Source organism: Triturus cristatus, chromosome 7 (genome assembly GCF_964204655.1).
Source record: "Triturus cristatus chromosome 7, aTriCri1.1, whole genome shotgun sequence".
NCBI classification, from domain to species: Eukaryota; Metazoa; Chordata; class Amphibia; order Caudata; family Salamandridae; genus Triturus; species Triturus cristatus.
Window position 1 is genome coordinate 424,085,769 of NC_140590.1, and position 21,618 is coordinate 424,107,386.

At 46.8% G+C, this 21,618-nt stretch overlaps 1 protein-coding gene across 1 annotated transcript in view; it reads right to left on the reverse strand.

Moving 5' to 3' along the window:
* LOC146809856 (cytosolic phospholipase A2 gamma-like) overlaps positions 1-21,618 on the reverse strand; it is a 1,073,925-nt gene that overhangs the window by 303,780 nt on the left and 748,527 nt on the right. Inside the window, exon 9 of the mRNA XM_085616718.1 lies at positions 1,310-1,387. Within this exon, the coding sequence (XP_085472844.1) occupies positions 1,310-1,387 (78 nt within the window). The remainder of the gene's footprint in view (positions 1-1,309; positions 1,388-21,618) is intronic.

Sequence of the window (21,618 nt, forward strand, 5' to 3'; positions counted from 1 at the left end):
ATCTGGACAGGGTGCATATCTCCGTCAGCTGGAGACCCCATTTGTAGTAGTCCCTCTTGTACTCATTCAGCTCTATGTACTTTTTGCTTCTACAACTGTCACAGATAAATAATTTCTTCTGTGGCCCCGATTCTCTAGCCCCCTTAGCTGTAGTTGTTTAAGTTTCAGAGTGTGATCATATCAGGCCTGGGCACAGTTCGCAGAATTTTGCTACAAGGAACTCAGCGAAGTGACAAAAAAACTCTGTGAAGTGCAAACTGCAGTTTGTGCTGGTATTCCTGCCACTCTGGTAGAAATTCTACCCGAGCGGCAGCTCGCGCTTGCGAAATTACCATTCGTGATCGCAAACTTACCGTTGGCAATCGCCAGTGGGGAAAAAACTGCGCTGCACAGCACAAAGAGGAGTTTTCTGAACTCCGCGAGATCCGCGGTTTGCGGAGTGCAGAAAAACTCCGCAAACTCCGCGAACGGAGTGAAGTTCGTTGCCCAGGCCTAGATCATATTCCCCAGCCTCACGAACCAGTGGCTTTCTAGAAATGCAATGTGGTGGATCACTGGATTAATACCCACTAGGGTTACATCACAGACACTTTGGAGCCCAGAGCAGTATGAAGGTCTAATGACAACATGGGGTGAGGGATTAAGTGCAGCTCCTGACCATATTCCCCAAACTCATGCAATCGCTGATTCTGCCTACAAGGCTGTAAAAAGCCTCAACTTGCATTTCCAAAGGTCCCCTTGTCCAAACTGGTGGTGTTTCTCATGGGTATAGGCACCTCTACTCTGACAACCGGCAAATGTCCAAATGTGTGAACCCCCAGTTCTTCTGTCACCCTTGGTAACCCATGGTCATCTGATGAGGTGTGGGATTGAGATTTGGAGGGCACAGCTAAGAAATTCCCCGTTACACAGACTTTGTCTCTTCAGCATGTCACTCCAATCTCCTTGGATGCTGTCATCTTTTCAGTTACTCGTGCTATTGTCACTTCATCAGGCCCATTTTCCCTCGGTAGGTCAACACTTTTACCACTAGTGAAATGAAGAGGCTCTGCTGTATTAACGTCCGCTGTGAGGACCATATTGGGCATGAATGGCAAAAGATAGTGGAGGGAGCAGTCCAGCAAGACAGGCCTCATAGAAAATTATTATATCACAACAGTTCACCTTCCAGAAATGGCCACGTTCAAGTTCATTGTTTTTTTACCAAGACTAACAACATTTTAGCCCTGCTTTCAGTGTAGACCTTTGGCTTTAACTTTTCACAGAGCAATGGCCAAAACTGCAATAGAAATTAATAGAAATAGCATACCTTTCGGCAGAAGGAGCGTATCCAGTAGTGGAACCAACCCATTTTCAACTGGATGTTCAAAAATCTTCACAACAATGTCTATGATAAAAGAAACAGATGCTATATAATTAGTCGAAACACGTGAATACATTTACCACCACTAATGTATTCTTCAATAGATAAACCGACCCATGAGCTACAAAAAGGGAAAATAAAATAAAACAACATTAATCAAGCACAAATAGAGAACTCTAGTCATAGACATAGAAAGAAAAAGTAAAACATGGATAAATGTCAAATTAAGAAAACGGCGAAATAGTAAACCGATCTTTGTCTTCTCCACGTGGATAATGTGTTTTCTTGGATAATCAGTGAGGGTATCCACATATTAACACTCACCTTTGGATAGATGTTCAAACATCCTGGAGTTGAGGTGTAGATTTGTTACAGTACATTGTTTCTCGAATCATATAGTCAGTCTGGACATCCCCACACGCTGCAAACATTAAATTAATGGAAGGGAAATTCTCACAATGATATTCTATAGAAATGGTGATGATGACAGTAATTTATAGCACGCATGGCTACTCCATGGAGTGCCGTGGCATGGAAATCAGAGGTCAGATATAAACAACCAAGTAAGTCCTGATGGGGATTCATTTAGTATCAAGCAGACATGGCAGAGAAGTATTTGGGCTTCTATAAGAAATTGATTTAAAGGATTAACTCTGGTGTACAACCTACTGCTGGCCCCCAGTATGTAGTTATAGTTAGGACCAAGCATTTTTTGACTTGCCAATGACTTTGGTGTCGTTTGACCAATCTTCATGAAATTTTCAAAAAAGTGTCAAGGTAGGTTAGGTGTGTCCTGGAAAGTTTGGGGTGATTTGTGCTGTTTATACCGAGAAATAGGGGCACAAATTAAGTGTGCATTTGGAATGTTAATTCCCATAGGAACGTGTTGTCAAACCTAGAGCCCGAACCACTGGACCGAATTACATCAAATTTGCCAGAAAGGTAGATGTTGTTACGCAGATTGTGATTTTTGTTATTTGGTGCAAATCCCTTTCAGTAGTTTTTGAGAAATGTAAGTTGTTAAGTGTGATATCTATGGCAGAGGATATTTTGTGACGTTTTCGCGATTACCTGCAAATGTGCGCGCCAATGGGAATGCTCTGATTCATTGGAGGCAACCTGAACAGAAAGCTGCGGCTGCCATTTTATAGATCGGGAACGGTACCCACTAAAAATCACTGTGAAAGCTAACACAAGGGGTCAGGGTGGAGGTACTCTAACCCCATGTTCGAGAAATGGGGTTTTTAGTGGCACAAGTTATGAGTCCAAAATGTATTTTTTAAAATGTGCGCTGTATTCGCTATGATGCCGTGACCGTCGCAAGTGCTGCCCCTCGTGTACCATTGTGGGGATGTTGCGACTATCATGACGTCTTTGTGAATATTGGTGCAAAATATAAATCAAAAAGTATATCTATATGCACACCCTTACTGGTCACTGTCACAGACTCATGTATGTACTCAAATATTCACTCAGATACTCATACACCCACTCACACCCACACAGACACTAATGCAGCCACTCACAGACCCACTCAGATAGTCAGGCACCTAGTCACAGACCCACTCAGACACTCATGCACTAACTCACAGACCCACTGAGACACTTCTGCTTCCACTCACAGACCCGCTCAGCCACGTATGCACCCACTCACAAATCCAGTCACAGACTCATGTACCCATTCACATGCCCACTCAGAAACTCATACACCGACTCGCATACCCAGATAGACCCTAATAACCCCATTCACAAGCTCACTCAAAGACTCATGCACCCATTCATATAACCACTCGGAGACGTATGCACCCACTTAAAGACCTACTGAAGGACTCATGCAGCCAGTCACAGACCCACTCACATATCACAGTGAATGATTAAGACACACTATTATCGAGATGTTGAGAGACTGATAAAAGTTTTTATAGAGTTATTTAGATAGAGATTTATCTAGTGTGATGGTTAGAATGAAATATATAGTTGTCATTTTTCAATGTGGTGGGGCTATTGAATGCCTGCTTTTGCTTTGCGCTATTGCAACATATCTGTGGGAATCATAGGCACCGATGTCATCGCGAGTACCGGCGTCACCGCGAAAACTAGGTTTTTGTAGAAACTCACTAGAAAAACATGAGTTTGGACTGTACAGTAATAAACCCCTACTGCCAAAACGACTATAATCTGTGTGCATTTATGTGTTTTGCGTCTGTAAAAAAGGTGCAATCGCTGCGGATACCGACATCCTTGCGACTCCCGGCATCATCGCGAACATGGAAAATAGGTGTTAGAGATGGTTTATATAGAAACTCACTAGACAGATATTACTTTATACAATTCAGTAATTGACCTGTAGTGTATAAGATATTGTAAAATGTGTACAGATATGTGTTTTACACTTTATGAAAAAGGCGGGATTGTCACAGTTAACGATGTTGTTGTTATGCCATGAATAACAGCGAAAACAGAAAATAGGTTTTAAAGATGGTTTTTAAAGAAACTTAGTACAAAAGCATGAGTTTGAACAGGTTTATTTAAAAAAAGAATGTACATAGTAATATGTGTAGTACAATGTTTAGAATGAATTTTTTTACTTATTATTTTTGCATGTGCTGGTGGGCGTTGAATATCTGTTTCCGCTTTGCGATTTCGTGACTTATTCGTGACCATCGCAACATCATTGTGAAGATTGCCAAATATTTGACAAAAAAGGATCTTTATAAAGAAAATTAACAATATTTCATGGCTCTGACAACAGCCTTTGCATTGATTGAGTGCATATGACAGCTACACATAAGACCGAATACAGAGTTTCAGGTTACTTTAGTAAAACACAGTTGCCTTTCTCTGTAAAATGCACGCCATCATTTCTATAAACGTCATGCATGCCAAATGCAGATTGTTGTTATAGATACACTCCATGCAACGGTCTCTGAGGAATGCCAAAACAGTTTAATTAACATGTTTCCTGACTTTGTCAAACTGTAGACAGAATTGATTTGACCACTTCCATTTCTGCCTTTGGCATATATTAGAGTACACCAAGACAGTGTGAGGGGAAATTTAAATCAGTTCTGCAAAGATAGCCTTAATTAGAATTCCCAGCCCTACCCCAGTTAGTGTGCCTAGGTCATTTCCATCACAGTGCACAATCATGAGGTGAGGAACTTGGCAATCCACAGTGGTTTGAGCCAAAGCCAGCAACTGATGAAACGTTTACCCTCCCTGGCCAAACCAAGCAATTTCCACATATGGCAAAGCCAAGTCCCTGTCAATAGCTCTCTTTTTTCCAGCCTCTTAATTCCAATGAACATAGCGGTGTCCAAAAATCCACACTATAAGCATTTTGAAGTGGAGGGTCAATAACAGTCAGGACAAGGCTGGATTTGAATGAGGTAGTTTTCCTAATGAAAAGCAGTTAAAATGGAGTTTTTTTTTTTAAAGATATATTGTATGTGTTGGATGCATTAGCAAGAAGTCCTATTTTTGGCTGTTGTTAAAAAAAGACATGTTATGCAGTCTAGAATATGCCCTTTGAATCTGTGGAGTAAACCACACCTGTTGTATTTCATTTGGAAGTAGCATGCTCCTTCTAGAATGTGCTCTGAACTTGTGATCCACTGGTTCCACTGGGTTGCTAGATACACTGAGATAAGAGTGTATTGGGGGTGGGAGGAGAACATGGTGGCTGCTTGCTGAGCTGCCGCTTGCACCCGGAGCACTCGTGTCCCGTTTTGAGATGATTTTGAGTCTCTAAGAGAGACTCGCCTTACCGTCTGAACGTCGCTGGATTTCGGCTGCCGGCTTGCTTCTTTCCGTGGGGGCTCAGCTGCTTTGGCTGCTTTAGCTGGGGATGTGCCTGGGGGAGATGGTGGCTCTCGGTTCCCTCCACCCGGCTTGGTGGTTGTAGGCTGCCCTGGAGCTCAGGAGGGGCCGCAGAGCAGCGCCTCGTGGGCTCCTCCAGGTCAGGGGTGGTAGTGTCAGCACCTGTCGACACCCTGGAGTCCCAGAGAGGAACGCTCTGGACAAAGAAACACAGGAGGAGCTGGCTCTAACCAGCAATGCTACCTTGGAGCCATTGTTGCAGGTACAACAGGAGAAGCAGGTACAGGGGGTCCAGGAGGTGCATGCTAGCCCATTACCCCAGGTGAGACCTACTATCTTTCCTTTTGTTAAGGGGACTAAAAAAGGCAAAAAGTGTGGGGGGTGACCCTGGGGCTAGTGAAACTAAAATCGGGTGGCAAAAATAGCAAACAGCTCCCCGAGGAGGCTGGTAGGGGGAGCAGTGGTAAGAGTCAGGGAACCAGGGGTCCCCCCAACGTAGATGTGGTCACTAGCAGCTCTGCCTTTCAGTCGTACAAGGTCAAAGGTAGGAGTATTAAAGCAGGAAGGGCCAAAAGTAATCATCTTGATTCCAAAGTTAGGATCACCCCTTCCTTGAGGTCACACTTTAAAGTATAACCAGCAGTATTGGACAGTGTTAAGCAGGGAGAGGCTCTCATAAGGAGGTCAGCAGGGCAACTAGCCTCAAAATCAGCTCCAGATAGTATGGCTTCCTGTCCCCGGATGTAACCCCAACTTTTCTTAGCGAGAGCAGTATAATGGGGGGTCCAGATAAAGCAAAAGAGTCCGCTGGGCAAATGGCCTTGGCACCAGTAGTTGGTCACGACGGACGAGTAGATAAAGGCTCCAAGGACCATGAAGCAAGGGGACCCTCAGTGGTTTATTTGGAGGATTCTTTTCTCTACACTCTCTGAGGACATTAAGAAGGGGTTCTCGGTTTCCGCTGCTAACCAGGGAAAATTTAGGAACTTCTGTGAGTCATGGGAGAGGAAAGTGGATCTCTTAAATACAAGAACTGAGATTTTAGAGAACACTGTCGGAGAGCTAAAAGATCATCTTGGGGGCGCTAAAGCGGATATCCAGTCCCTCAAGAAGGAGGAAGTTGCCCTTCGTGACAGGTTGGAGTTGTTGGGGAACAACTCTCGAATGAACAATCTGCTTATCCTGAATGTTCCGGAGGGGAGTGAAGGGACTGACCTCAAGTCATATATGGTCTAATTGCTGAAAGAATCCTTGCAGCTTGAAGAATCGGAGGAGGTTCGGAGTAGCGATATTCAGAGAATCCATAGGGACCCTTTTTGCAGAAAACTGAACCAAACAAAGCCAAAGAAAATCCTCATCAACTTTCATACTTATTCCCTAAAGGAGAAGATTCTTAACATGGCCTTAAAGGTGAAATCGTTGAAAGCCAGCGACTTATCTTTTGAAATCCGTTCAGACCTTGCCAGAATTACTCTTGATAGACAATGGAAATTGGGCAGGAAGCCTGATGACTTTAAAAAACTCGAAATCATGGGGACAGGGGAGCCATAATGGGTGGATCTATCCCCGAGACCTTAGTGTCTATTCAGATGGCCGTGGCTAGGGTGTGATTGGTCTGGTGCTGGTTCCTTCCATGTCTTGACCGTGTTAGAGATCTTGGGCCTAAACATCCATGAAAACAATTCAGTTCCTGTACTGGAATGTTAATGGCTGGCGCGTGAGGTCCAGAAGGGCAAACATTTTGCAATATTTAAACGACTCCCCGGCGCAGGTCATTATCCTTAAGGAAACTCATCTCCTCAAGGAAGAGATCACCGAGATATTCAAAAATTAAAAAGGGGTGGACTCTTTCATTTGTTCAAATCAGACCGCCAACATCAGGGGCGTTGTCATACTTTTTAAAAAACAAGCTAATGCCTGTGTCTTACACTTTTTGGCTGACCCGGGTGGCAGATGGGTAATCCTGAAGGTGACTATCACAGGCTTTCTCCACACCTTGGTCGGCTATTATGGCCCAAACCAAGACGACCCTTCTTCTCTTAAAAACATTTTCTTGCATCTCCTAGTCTACCCAGACCCAGTTATTATGGCCGGGAACTTTAATATTGTCCTCAATCCTAAACTCAACAAGTCAGCAAGTGGCAGATCTATGTTTCCTTCTACGTCCCGGATGTACCTGCAGACTATTATGGCGCAAACCGGCCACTGCGAAATTTGGAGAGAAATATCAGGCCATCAGTTAGGAGTCTCATATTGCAATAGTAAATATCGACACAAGTCGAGAATCAACCATATTCTGGTTAGCCATTGTTTGAGGGGCAAGGTCAAGGACATCGGATACCTGACTCGGCATTTGTCTGATCATTCAGGGATATCGATGGACCTCGACTTGGTGTAGGCCCAGCATCTCAGAGCCTGGACTTTCGATTGAACTTTGCTCCTCGAGGCTGAAGAGATGTCCTACCTATTTAAGGAGACTGAATATTTTATGAAGGTGAATCTAGGCTCTGCTACGACTGCTGTGGTTTGGGACTCCCTAAAGGCTTTTGTAAGGGGCCTAATCACAAGTAGGGTGAGCATTTGGAATAAAAAATACAGAGGGGAGGTGGCACTCAATGAGGCGGATATGAAGGCAGTATTGTTAGATCTGAATAGAGGGGTCGGTTTGGAGGGACAGCAAGAGGATATGGCCTAACTCAGCAAGTTAAGGGTGCAGTTGGACACTATTCTCCAAACTAGGGTTATGAGTAGATGGGAGGCAAGCAAGCTTGCCCTTTTCGAGTATGGGGAAAGGGAAGGTAAACTGTTGGCATGGAAGGCCAAGTCCAACAGGCTTCGCAACCAGATTAAACAAATTGATGGTGATGATGGGGTAACTGCTCGGTCCTCGGATGAAGAGATAGGTGATGCATTCTTTGATTTTTTCCAGGATTTATATCAAGAAGATCTAGTTGTAGATAAGATGGAGGCTAGGGAGTAGTTGGGCAGGACCACTCTCACCCTCCTGGGCTCCATGCAGCAGGAAGATCTAGAGCAGGATATCACACAGGAAGAGGTGAAAAAGGCTATTTTTGCCTGGAAGAGAGGGAAAGCTGCAGGGCCCGATGGGCTTCCAATAGAGCTCTATAGATCTCTGGGTGACGTGGTAGTTCCGGCATTAACACAACTATTTAATGAGATCTTATCTGATGGCTTTAACCTTCCTGGTTCTTGGGATGAAGCCACAATCATCCTGATTTTGAAACCCGGTAAGAATCCAGCAAGTTGTGGGTATTATAGGCCCATCTCGTTGTTGAAAGCAGACTATAAAATCTTTGCTGGGATACTGGTGGCTAGGCTGGGCCTCGTGGCAGGTGACATCCTTCATTCTGATCAGAAGGGGTTTGTTAAAGGCAGGAACCTATCAGACCTCACCTATGATTTCATGGGTGCAATAGACATTGCCTCTACTCACTCACTTCCTCTCGCAGCTATGACACTCAATGCCACTAAGGCTTTCGAAATGGTTAATTGGGTTTACCTGTTGGCAGTCATGGAGAAATCTAATTTGGGCAGGAAGTTATTTTGAGCTATCCAGTTGATTTATCAACAGCCGTCAGCCAGACTTTTGGTTAATGGCAACCTGACTAGACCTTTTAATATCACCTGGGGAACTAGGCAGGGCTGCCCTCTCTCTCCCCTCCTCTTTGACCTATATATCGAGCCTTTTGCTCAACGGCTGAGAGAGGAGTCTAGCATTTTGCCTTTTAAGCATGGTGCTTGGGAGAGGAAGGTGGCCCTCTCTGCGGACCTTGCTACGACCTTCCCTGCTGTAATCAGATTGGCACAGGACTTCGGGCAGGTATCCGGTTACGAGGTCAATGCCGGAAAAACTGAGGTCATGACATGGAATCGTGAGGGCCCCAGCATCAGACCAAGCATCGTATGCGGTATCTGGGAGTCAGAATATTCCAGGACATTGCCAAGATTACAGAGGTTAATTTTGAGGCTGTCTCAAGGGAGTGCCAGAAACTGATGAAATCTTGGGCCATCTCCCTTTAACCATTCTTGGGAGGGTCAATTTGGTTAAGATGGTGGTACTCCCCAAGATAACCTTCCTTTTTAATTATATCCCCCTGCATTTTGACAAAAAGATCAAACTTAAAGTTCTCCAGGCAATGGCCAGATCGTGGCTCCTTTCCGGTCTTAACTACTTTTCTAGCTTCATCCCTCTTTGGGACTCACCAGGCACACCAGAGTGCCTAAAGGATAGGTTGGTATTACAATTTAGAGCAGCTGGTTTAAAGGTATGGGGGGACTTGGCCCATGAAGGTATGCTGAATTCATGGGCATCACTCAGTGAAAGGGTTGGAGTGGGCCTTTCAAGGTTCAAGTACATTCAGCTGCAGAGCTGGGCCCAAACTCTGAAAACCCCTGTAGGTAGTGGTAACGTCTTGGAACATCAGTTAGTGGTAAGACCAGTTCGGAGGAAGGAGGTTTCTTTCTGGTACTGGATCACCGAGGAGGCTGTACACAGAGAATTCAAACTGCCCGAAGGATTTGGGGGGGCCTTTAACAAATAAAGTGGGAGTATTTGTGGCAAACCTCGTTTAAGATCATATTCGCCATCATAAAACCAGCCTTGCTTAAGAGGAACTACATGTTCACCGCACACAGGGCCTACCTATCTCCGCTGAGGTTGACTAAAATGTCGAGGGGGCCTCCAGTCAGCTGTAGAAATTGCGGTCTGGCAGGAGCTTCAGATGTGCATATGTTCAAGGACTGCCCGTCAATAGCAGATTTCTGGAAGGAGTAGGAAATTCTGTGGCGGATATTTTAGGCCTCCCAATCCAAATAAATCTTGCCTTGATAATTTTTGGTTTATCTAAGGAAATCACAGGTTCTGATAGATCCTTCCTATTTTATGCTATACTATTAGCTAGGAGACAGTTATGTAAAAGATGGATAGATCCCACACACCCCTTGCACTCTGACTGGTTGGCTTCGCTCTTTGAGACATCCAAGATGGATCTGTGTAGAACTCTGGGCAGGAAAAAGACAGCTTTCTGGGATTTTTTTAAAAAATAGTCTGGGGCTTAGTCGGGTGAGATTGTTAGGGAGTTAAACAAATTGTAAGCATCTTGAAAATAATTTGTGGGTCCTATGATCATGCCTACTTGGGACTCTTCTGACTATGTTGGGCATCTCCAGCTCCCCCGACAGGCCAACGATAATAGTCGCCAGGCTCACCCGGGCCGAGTGGAAGAGTGACCTCTCCCACTTTATTTGGAGGTTAGTGACATCTGAGCCTGTCACGGTACCTGTAGGCAGGGCGTTGACCTTTGTCCCAAGTCAACAGCCTATGTCTCTTCCATCATCGGGCTTTGGTATGGATGGCTCGTTTGCTCAGTGAGGTCGAAGGTGAATGAGGACAAAGGAAAAAAGAGTGTATTGGGTGAAGGGTGTTAAAGAGACAGAACATTTTTTTTAAAGTTGAGGAGTTCTGACACAATTTAAGTATTGATAAACTTTGATTATTAGCTCAGGACTACATAATAAACTGTTGTGCAGTATTTAAATAAAAAAACTGAAGTTGAATATAGGTTTGAACTCCCATTATTTTCGCGATCACTCCGTGATGATCTCAAAAACATTGCAAAAAAGCATAGAGAGGAATCTCTTTTTGAAAGAGAGGGAAATGGTTAGCAGATGCTTAACATTCACAGGTGGAGGTAGAGTAGTCTAAAATGAACGACATGATTTAATTTGCTGTCTTTCTCATGATCATAGAGTGGAAAGTTGAAGAGGTTGCCATTTTTTAGTTGCTATGTACGAGAGCGATGCATCATTCTTGTGCTCAGTGTTTACAAGTCCTAACAACTGTTATGTATTTCACACCAATGGAGATACTTTCACAGTCAGCCAGACACTACTCAGGCATTCATTCAACCACCCAGCCATTTCTCAGGCAGTCATCAAGTCATTCACACACTTATTTAATGACCCAGGTACTACACATGTACTCTTGCAATCACACAGAACTAATTATGTAGTTGTTGAACCATGCAGGCACTTCCCATGCATTCATCCAATCACCCAGACACTAACCATTCACTTATACAGTCAGCAAGGCTATAACAATGCAGTCATTCAAACACCCACGTACAACCCATGCACATATCCAAACACCCACTTACGAGCCATGCACTCATCAAAATACTGTGGCACAACCCTTGTACACATCCAATTATGCAGGCAGTACAATTGCAGTGAACCTATCAACAGTCCAGTACCTAAGCACTTATTCAATCACTGATGCAATATGGTTGCACTAATACAATCACCCCAGTATTAAACTTGCTTTCATTCAATTGCTCAAGCTTCAACAATGGACTCATGCAATCACTCAGGCACTAGTCATGCACTCATTTAATCAGCCAGGCACTAATGATGTACTCATTCAGTTATACATGCACTACCCATGTACTTATTTATTATTACCCAGGCACTACCTGTTCACTCAACCAAAACATGGGCTGCAGCCACATGCTCATCCAATCACAGAAACACTACTCATGCACTCATCCAATCTGCCAGGTGCTCTGCATGCACTTAAACAATCACGTACGCACTATCCATGGACTCTATAAATCACCTAAATACTATGCATGCACTCCTGCAATCATTCAGGCACTAGAGTTGCACTCATTTGATCATCTAATCACTATCTATGCATGTATTGATATACTGAGGCATTAGCATACACTTATCTTTTCATTCAGGCACTACAAACACACTCATCTAAACACCCAGATAGTAGTGTTCTACTAATATAAACACGCAGGCAGTAACTATGCAGATATGGAAATACAAACGAAGTTCCCATGCACTCATTCAGTCATCCAGGGAGTATTTATGTACTCAACCACTAACACACGTATTTACAAGTTTTAGTAAGGAATATGTAGTCTTTTAGAACCATCTGGTGAATTATATATGCACTCTAAATAAAGGAGGTGGGGGACAAGGAGCTAAACGAAGGTCCAGTTTCCATGCTCCCATATAATAAATAAACCAAAACAATGGGCCATTGTTCCTAAGAGAAGACAATAGGTGTTTTAGAAAAATTAGAAGAAAGTCAAAGTGACTTTTACTTGGTGCCTTCACACATCCCAACGGATGTCATGCTTCATCATAGGGTGGTGCGCCTCGTCGGGCCAGCACTGCAATCTTTTGTTTGTATGCCGTATAATGAGTGCGAGGTAGTGATCATGAAGGGCAAGTGAGTTAAAAATGGCTAGAGTATATTTACGTTACTCAAATTTAATGAAAAGATATGAAATGATTGCTCTATCATAAACAAAAAACCAAAAAGGTTGTGGCTGCTGAAGGGTTATTATGACCCTAAGTAGCTACAATATATACGTTTGTGAATGAAATTGTGTATAGGCTAGGTCGACATCAGGAGGAGATCCCTAGCGCTTCTTCAGAACCAAAGTAAAAAGTGAAAAGTTAGGTGAAGAAGTGGCTTTTTAATAGTAATAGTATGACTATTAGAGGAAGAGGTTGTGAATATGAAGTAAATATTTGGTTTAATTTATAAATGGAACCATTACTGTGAATTCACCTCTAGTACCGAAATCAATACGGAACGATTCCTCTACTTGAAATGACCATATTGTAAAGCTGTGGCCTTTGAAAATGTAAGCAAAAACACCCATCAATATACTACCTGTCCAAACTGCAGTTTCGAACTTAGGTCTATGGTGTTACTATTGTCATGGTTCTGTCGAGGCAGGGACACATATGCAAACGCACTCAACCCTGATTCGCCTCTCATTTTTGCATACCTGAATGATAGGTTGAATGCGATGAACCACAAATCCCACACGCCATCATTCCGGGAGAGCACCAGTGCTGCGGAAGGGAGGGGCTTGAACTACTAAAGCCGCTCCCCTTCCTCAAACCGGTGCTTGTCAATCTCCCGTTCAGTCGTGTTTGCACTTCCCTCTCTCTGGATGTTTGTTCCCCTCCGAGGGAGAAGGATTCAAGGGGAAGGCAGGCACTTCATCTTACCACGATTGGAACGTGCGCTCAAGCCGCGCACAAAGCCTTGCAGCTGTTCAGCTGTAATATTCATCAATGCAAAGGGTCTCCGCATTGTTTGCATAGCCAACATCATAAGGATAGCAGTGAGTCACCATGAGACGGTGACAGTTGGCATGAGTTATTTGGCCAGGCGGAACCTCCATGGAATGGTTCTTTCCCTGCATTGTGTTCCTGTGACCTTCAGAGAAAATTGTTTAAACAGCCACAGCGGCTGTAATCAGTGACATTATTTTTTCTTTCTGCTCTTCCTCGTGTGTGAAAGAAGGGCACAGTATATTCAGAAGAAGGATGACCCGTTTACCAAGGGTAATTCATTTTTGACCCTATATTAAGACTTTTCTGGAGTTATGTGGGGCAAGGCATCTGCTGCTGTGAATAAACAGCAATATGTACTTGGTCGCAGAACATAAGTCGTGACTATTCAATGTTTGCTTTTTTGTTATAGCTTGGTGCATTATTAGTGGTTCTCTGTTTTAACTGCTATCACCTGTTCAGATACTGGGGGGTCCTCCTCCTGTGGACACGTTGTTGGAATTGCTCTGTGCTGTGTTTCTATAAAGAGCAAAAGGGAGTAGATTCCGGAATGGAGTGAAGGCGTGAATGTTGCTATTGTCTATGCTCCCATGTTTACCTGCTTAGTCGCCCTTTCTTGTTTCTCAGCACCACAGAACCCAGTGATGAGGCTTGTTCACCCGAGAGCTCTGGGATAAGAGGTATCCTCCTTCATCTATTATTTAGTCCCATTTTCCCTTTTCCCCTTTGTGTGTCCTAGCAGTTGGAGTATATACTCTCTCTCTCTCTGCTGGTCTGCGCAGGAGGGAGTAGGGAAACTAGTCATCGACCCTGCTGGATTGTCCTGAAAGGTTAGTGGCTTGCCTCATCTGCTAACCTGATAACTACAATGGTATAGAAAATATGTCCTAGTTATGCTACAAAGGTGCAGAAAGGATGGTACTAAATTAGAAAGTGAAATTATAGACTTTGTAGCTGGACACATTTCCATTTCAAAAAGAACTTTCACAACTATAGCAATCATATTTTATGAAGTAGTTATATAAACTCTACACACTACAAACATATTTCAGATATCTAAGCAAAGAGGATGGACAGACTGCAATGACCTAGAAATCACATTCAAATAAAGAGTACTAAAAACCTTATCAAACTCATATCTGCCATTTGTAGAACCAAAATATCTGTTTCTGTTTAATGGTTGTTTCAGCAAACCTATTCTACACTCGAATGAGGCTGGTTCAAAAATAGCTTATTGAAAACGTCCCCACCGTTTATTCTGTGTTTTCACTCTGAGACAAATAGCACGAGTGACAGAGCGAAAAGTATTGCACTGTTTCCACAATCCCTGATGGGACAGAGTTGTCATGTTCAACAGTTGCAAAGAACTATTCACTCCTTGATAAGAGGGGTTTCTAGTGGCACTGTGAGCTAGCTGGTATACAGGAAAACATACCTGGTGGGGATGACTGGAATCAGTCTGGACACCAATCCCACAGTCCATGTTGTCTAAACGCACAGATCCTATAAAGATTTATAGGAACTACACAACATTACTACAAAAACTAAAAGGAGGTACTATGATACCAGAAGCCTTAAGTTGCATCTACGAAGTCACTTCACTACTTCACCATTGTACCTTTTTTTTGTTTGCCTAATGTTAAAAATGAAATCCTAAAACATTTTTCATTTTTTATATTTTTCGCAGTGGTTCAACCTTGGTTCAACATTTTCACAGTGGTTGAACTGCTGCAATAAAAAAGGAAAAAAAATTAACAAGTATGGTTTTTCACACTCTGTAAAATTACATTTACAGATTGCTCCCCAACTGTTATGATGGTATTACAGTCAATGCAGAAGGTAGCAAAACGTTTTAGTTCTGGTGGCATTTCATTGCATCTTCTCTCCACTTCAGCTGGAAGTTTGTCGCCATGAGCAGGGGCTAGATGTCTGGAGGCTGATGAGCCCTCTCCTTTTTTACTCTGTGCAAGTTTAAGTTGCTTCTTGTGGTATGTTTTCAAATAGTACAACATTCTTGCTGGACCACATAAATATATTTTTGCTGTGCCAAAAGATAAAGGTGCTGATCACGATCCGGTAAAAATTTTCCCCGTACGACTCGTATCCGGTCTTTTTACCGTACGAATCGTACAAGTGCCGTACAAACTACCAATTACGATTCGCATGGGAAAAAGACCATACGATTCGCATTCGGAATAGTTCCCCTCACGTCCTCGGGTCGGAAAATGTGTCCGACACGTCCTCGGACGATTTACCATACAAATGTGAAAAGTGAAGTCCGACCGCGGAATCACGATCCATCCCGTGCGTCCGATGTTACACCCGTATGGAAAAAACACCGTCCGCACCGAACTCCCATAGCAACCATGGAGACATGTGGCCGCATACGCGCCCAACACTCCCCCCAGCCCCCGTACGTTCGAGTCGTACCCCCGTGTATGTACACCCCCACCCATGTATGTACACCCGTGTACGTGTCGTACCCCCCCTGTATGTACACCCGTGTACGTGTCGTACCCCCCGTGTATGTACACCCGTGTACGTTCGAGTCGTACCCCCGTGTATGTACACCCGTGTACGTGTCGTACCCCCCTGTATGTACACCCGTGTACGTGTCGTACCCCCCCTGTATGTACACCCGTGTACGTGTCGTACCCCCCGTGTACGTGTCGTACCCCCCCTGTATGTACACCCGTGTACGTGTCGTACCCCCCTGTATGTACACCCGTGTACGTGTCGTACCCCCCGTGTATGTACACCCGTGTACGTGTCGTACCCCCCGTGCATGTACACCTGTGTACGTATCGTACTCCCCGTGTATGTACACCCGTGTACGTGTCGTACCCCCCCGTATGTACACCCGTGTACGTGTCGTACCCCCTGTGTATGTACACCCGTGTACGTGTCATACCCCCGTGCATGTACACCCGTGTACGTATCGTACTCCCCATGTATGTACACCCGTGTACGTGTCGTACCCCCGTGTATGTACACCCATGTACGTGTCGTACCCCCGTGTATGTACACCCATGTACGTGTCGTACCCCCCGTGTATCTACACCCGTGTACGTGTCGTACCCCCGTGTATCTACACCCGTGCACGTTCGAGTCGTACCCCCCCTGTATGTACACCCGTGTACGTGTCGTACCCCCCGTGTATGTACACCCGTGTACGTGTCGTACCCCCCGTGCATGTACACCCGTGTACGTATCGTACCCCCCTGTGTATGTACACCCGTGTACGTGTCGTACCCCCATGCATGTACACCCGTGTACGTATCGTACCCCCGTGTATATACACCCGTGTACGTGTCGTACCCCCATGTATGTACACCCATGTACGTGTCGTACCCCCCCTGTATGTACACCCGTGTACGTGTCGTACCCCCGTGTATGAACACCCGTGTACGTGTCGTACCCCCGTGCATGTACACCCGTGTACGTATCGTACCCCCGTGCATGTACACCCGTGTACGTGTCGTACCCCCCGTGTATGTACACCCGTGTACGTGTCGTACCCCCGTGTATGTACACCCGTGTACCTGTCGTACCCCCCCGTGTATCTACACCCGTGTACGTTAGAGTCGTACCCCCACCCGCCTATGCATGGAGCGTACCCCCACCACAACATTCTAAGTACGGAGCGCACCCCAGGCCCCAACATCACAACCGCATGTACAAGTCGTACCAAGCCACACACAAGGACAGCACTGTACAACAAAATGGCCCATGTACACACCGTACACACGCAAAAAACGCACGTACACAACCAGGACAAACCAAAACGACACAAGAATACACCATTCGAATGGCACTAAGCCACAAAACATGTCCAACAACCACTAAAACAACACATTCACTGACCTGCAACTGCCAAAAACAAACAGAGGCCCAAAACACAACCACTCCTTATAACACACCCACCCAAAGTTCAAACACAGCCACACCCACCAATGGACCAATAAAAAGGGCCCACAAACACAAACCATGAGCCTTTGCAACAGACTCACTGCTGCCAGACCCCACAGACAACCTACAGCACCATACTTGAACCTTTACTACACCTTACACTTGCACACCTTCACACACACACACCTTCACAAACACACCCTCATCACATTCACACACACACCTGCACAACCACACCCACACACCCACAACCATCCACACACCCCCCCCACCATCCACACCCACACCCCTCACCATGCCCACTAACAAGAATCCAAAGTTCACCAGCCGAGAGTTGGAGGTCCTTGTCGATGAAATCCTCAGAGTTGAGCCACACCTCTTTGGAACATTGGTCAGACAGACCAGCATTTCAGCAAAAACAGCTATGTGGCAGACGATCGTCGATGCTGTGAATGCTGTTGCGGACACCAGAAGGAACAAGCAGGATTGCCAAGCCAGGTGGTACGATCTGCGGAGGAGGGTCCGAGCCAAGATGACAGATGAACACAACCAGGCCAACGTCACTGGAGGAGGGCCGTCCCGCAGACCCGTACACTACCATCCCTGGGAGGAGAGGGTGATGGCCATACTGCCGGTGGAGGCAGTCGAAGGATTAGGAGGACTCCGAGACCCGGGTGAGTACACATACAATGCACCTCACATGGGGGGAACGTCATCCACAACCAAACTCACAAACAGGCACGCAACCACCCCAAGCTATCGCATGACTCAACCACACTCCATGAACACGCACATGCCACTGGCGCCACCATGCCCCATGCACCCAGCTGGACAATGTCAAGTCACAGGCCACAGAAGACACCAACACATGACATGGTAACCCGGATGGCGGGAGGGTGGGCCCCAAAAATCACATAGTGCAACTCAGAAGCAGACAACAATGCCCTCTGCCCATATGGCCTAGGTCACAGCCAGACAAACAGTGTGTCCCCACACAGGAAAGACTTGCCAGCAAATGGCGGACGCCTTGCATTAAGACATGGGGGTGACGGCACGTTTTTGCACATGACAGCAGCTAATGAACAGCCAACACTGTGAAAGAGTGGCAGCACACACCACCACAGCAGCAGTGCAGACACAGACACTACACCCAATGGGTGCCTGGAGATCAGAAACAAACTCACATCAACAATCCAAGGGCCATTCAAAGATCTGCAAACAGTGTGTGCCCAGGAAGCTGGGCTGAGGTGACAGAGGGTGACACACAGAGGGAGGGAGAGGGGGACAGAGAGGGAGGGAGACACAGGGAGACGGACAGAGGGAGGAGGCCGACACACAGAGGGAGGGAGAGGGGGACAGAGAGGGAGGGAGACACAGGGAGACGGACAGAGGGAGGAGGCTGACACACAGAGGGAGGGAGAGGGGGACAGAGAGGGAGGGAGACACAGGGAGAGCAAATCAGCCTTGTGGTGTGTGGGAATGTCTGCTTGTCAGCAGGTGGACTGCGTGCATGTAGACAAGGGTGGCCAGTGCCAGCACCCCCCCTCTCCTCCATGGCCAAACACAGGGCCATGTCACAACCTGTGCATGAGCACAACGACAGCTACCTGCATCATATAAGTGTGTGGAACAACTCCATGTGCCCACGTACAGTGCTACACGGAATGCGCCAATGCATGGCTCGCCACACCTGCCCACTCCACTGCTGACTGCAGTCACACTTGACGCAGCAAGTAAGACTGTGCACACATAGGTAAAGTCGCAAAAGCTGTGCCCAAGGGACATACCCATGCACAAGTGCACTGTGAGTGGAATGCAAGACATATCCAAATTGCCAGAGGAAATGTGCCAACTTTGAAACGAATGAAACATGGATGTTGCATGGAACAAAATTAACATTTTCTCTCTCACACACAGGTCAACGTCGTGGATCACCCCCCAACACTGGGGGGGAAGACTCACAGGACCCGGCTCGGTGGGATGACGGACCCACCGGCAGCGACGACTCTCACCACTCTGTGGACCAACCCGACCCCGACCAACCTGGCCCCTCTGGTGTCCAACGACCTGCAGCACCTGCGTCAGGTACAACTGGGCCAACCACCACCCCCACTCCTGCCACATCCCAGGAGACACCCAGGATCCCTGCCCCACCACCACAATGCAGCCAGGCTGGCCAGGAGGGACACGGTGTCCCGGGCACCCAGTAGGAGGCAGGCGACAACGCCAATGCCACCTCTCAGGGGTCCCGGAGACCCGATGTGCCCACAAGGGCATGCCAGGTGCAAGTGGGCAGGGGTGGTGGGAGTGGAGGACGGCGGAGGCGCGAGCCAGACCAGTTGGCTGGGGAACCGGTATATTCCCATGTCCGAAACATCCTGGACACATACCGGCAGGACACCACGGGCATGGCCCAGGTTGTGTCCATCCTCGAGGGGATCGAGACCCAGCAGGCCCAGCAACATGCGGAGCAACATGCCTGTCTACTGCAACACCAACGGAGGATGGAGGACAGACAGGCTGAGCTCGTGACGGTGTTCACGGGAATTCACAGTACACTCTGTCGGATGGCCGACAACATGGGCAACCCTCCCTGTGCCAGAAGGCGTAGAACATCACCACCCACAGGGAGGGATCAGGAGGAGGAGGAGGAAACATCCGATGGAGCATCCCAAACATCGTCACGGCTTGCTTCTGAGGGTCCCCGCAGGAGGGCGGGTCGTCCACGTAAAAGACCGTGAGGGTCGGCGCTACAGCACCATCTCCCAGGACACCTAGCCTGGCACCTGGCCCACTGGAGCAACAGCAGCACAGCATCAAAAGACATTCTCTGCCACATGGCCTTGCTGGTCACTGTCTGACCAATGTTGACAAAGACTGTGGCATGGACTCTGAGGATTTCTAATGGCAAGGACACCAACTCCCCTAGTGAACTTTGGATTCCACACACCCAGAAAGCCCCTCATGTCAAACCCCCCCACATGCCGGATGCACCGTGGCAACACACCGGCATTGACTGAGAAGAGGCACCTTGGAGGCATAGGGACACCTTTATTAGTCATGTAATTGGGATTGCAGAGGCAAGTCGGAGTAAACATGAACGGGTCATGTGGACTAACATGTGGGTCCAACACTGGCACCCCCCCTTCTGCAGCACAAATGCGTGATATCCATGGAACTGGCACACAAGTGTCGGCTAACAGCTAAACACCCCCTGCTGCTCACGGAGAGCCTGCCATACACCATTGATCTGCTGATGTGGAAGTCCCACACCATGTCAAGCCAATGCAAACCGTATGTGTCCGAGGGCAGTGTTACACACATTGATGCCATCATCACATTCCACAATCCCATCACTGATGACTGTCAACAAGTTTGACCATCTATTCAGGTGTACCCATCTGCATGTCATGTGTACCATGGTGATGCAACATGTCTGCAGAGGAACCAAACATCGACAGGGGCAGTGTGCATACATCGTTAACTACTGCCACACCCAATACACCCCTGATGCATCCCTTACCCTAAGGAGACTTCCAAACTTGTCCGTGCGTGTAACGCTGAGTCAGCACACGATGACGTGTCCATGAGGAATAGCAGTGCCACAACAATGCAAGCAGCAGACGGCATGCGCAAGTACCTGGGGAAGAGAGACACACAAGAAGTCAGCCACAAAAAGCACATCCACTTGCATGTGCATGTACTCGACACATGTATGGATGACAACATGCTAGGTCACAATTATGACTGGGGAAATACACTCATCACTGGCACCATCACTCCAGTGACACATCCACACACACCTCTGACTCACGTGGCATACATGCAGATGGACACACACATCGCAACACATGCCACACGGGGACCAATGCGTGCACACTCAGACACTGGTACTCACCACTAAGCAAAGAAGTCGCGTATGAGCCGAGTCCGGATGTCCTCTTGCGGCTCCACATCCTCCACATCACTAGCCCCATTGCCAAGCCCTTCGTCCTCCACGGGTGGATGGTCCTGGTCATCTTGATCCAGGATGAGTGGCACAGCTTTCTCAACTGCCATGTTGTGCAGCATGCAGCAGACCATGAAGATTTTGCAGACCTTCGCCGGGGCATATGGGAGGGCGCCGCCGGTCTTGTGGAGGCATCGGAATCGGCTCTTCAGGAGGCCAAACGTCCTCTCTATCACTCGCCTTGTCCGGCCATGGGCGGTGTTGTAGCGGAGCTGGGCCGGCGTGATGGGGTTGCGGAGAGGTGTGATCAGCCATGACATGTTGGGATAGCCAGCGTCCCCTACATGGAAAGCACATGGACATAAGTAGGACAGGAGAAGCGGTCGTGCTGGAAATCTACGCAAAATACAGGACAGACAGAGTGTACCCACCAACAACACATGCTCGTTCGTTGCGC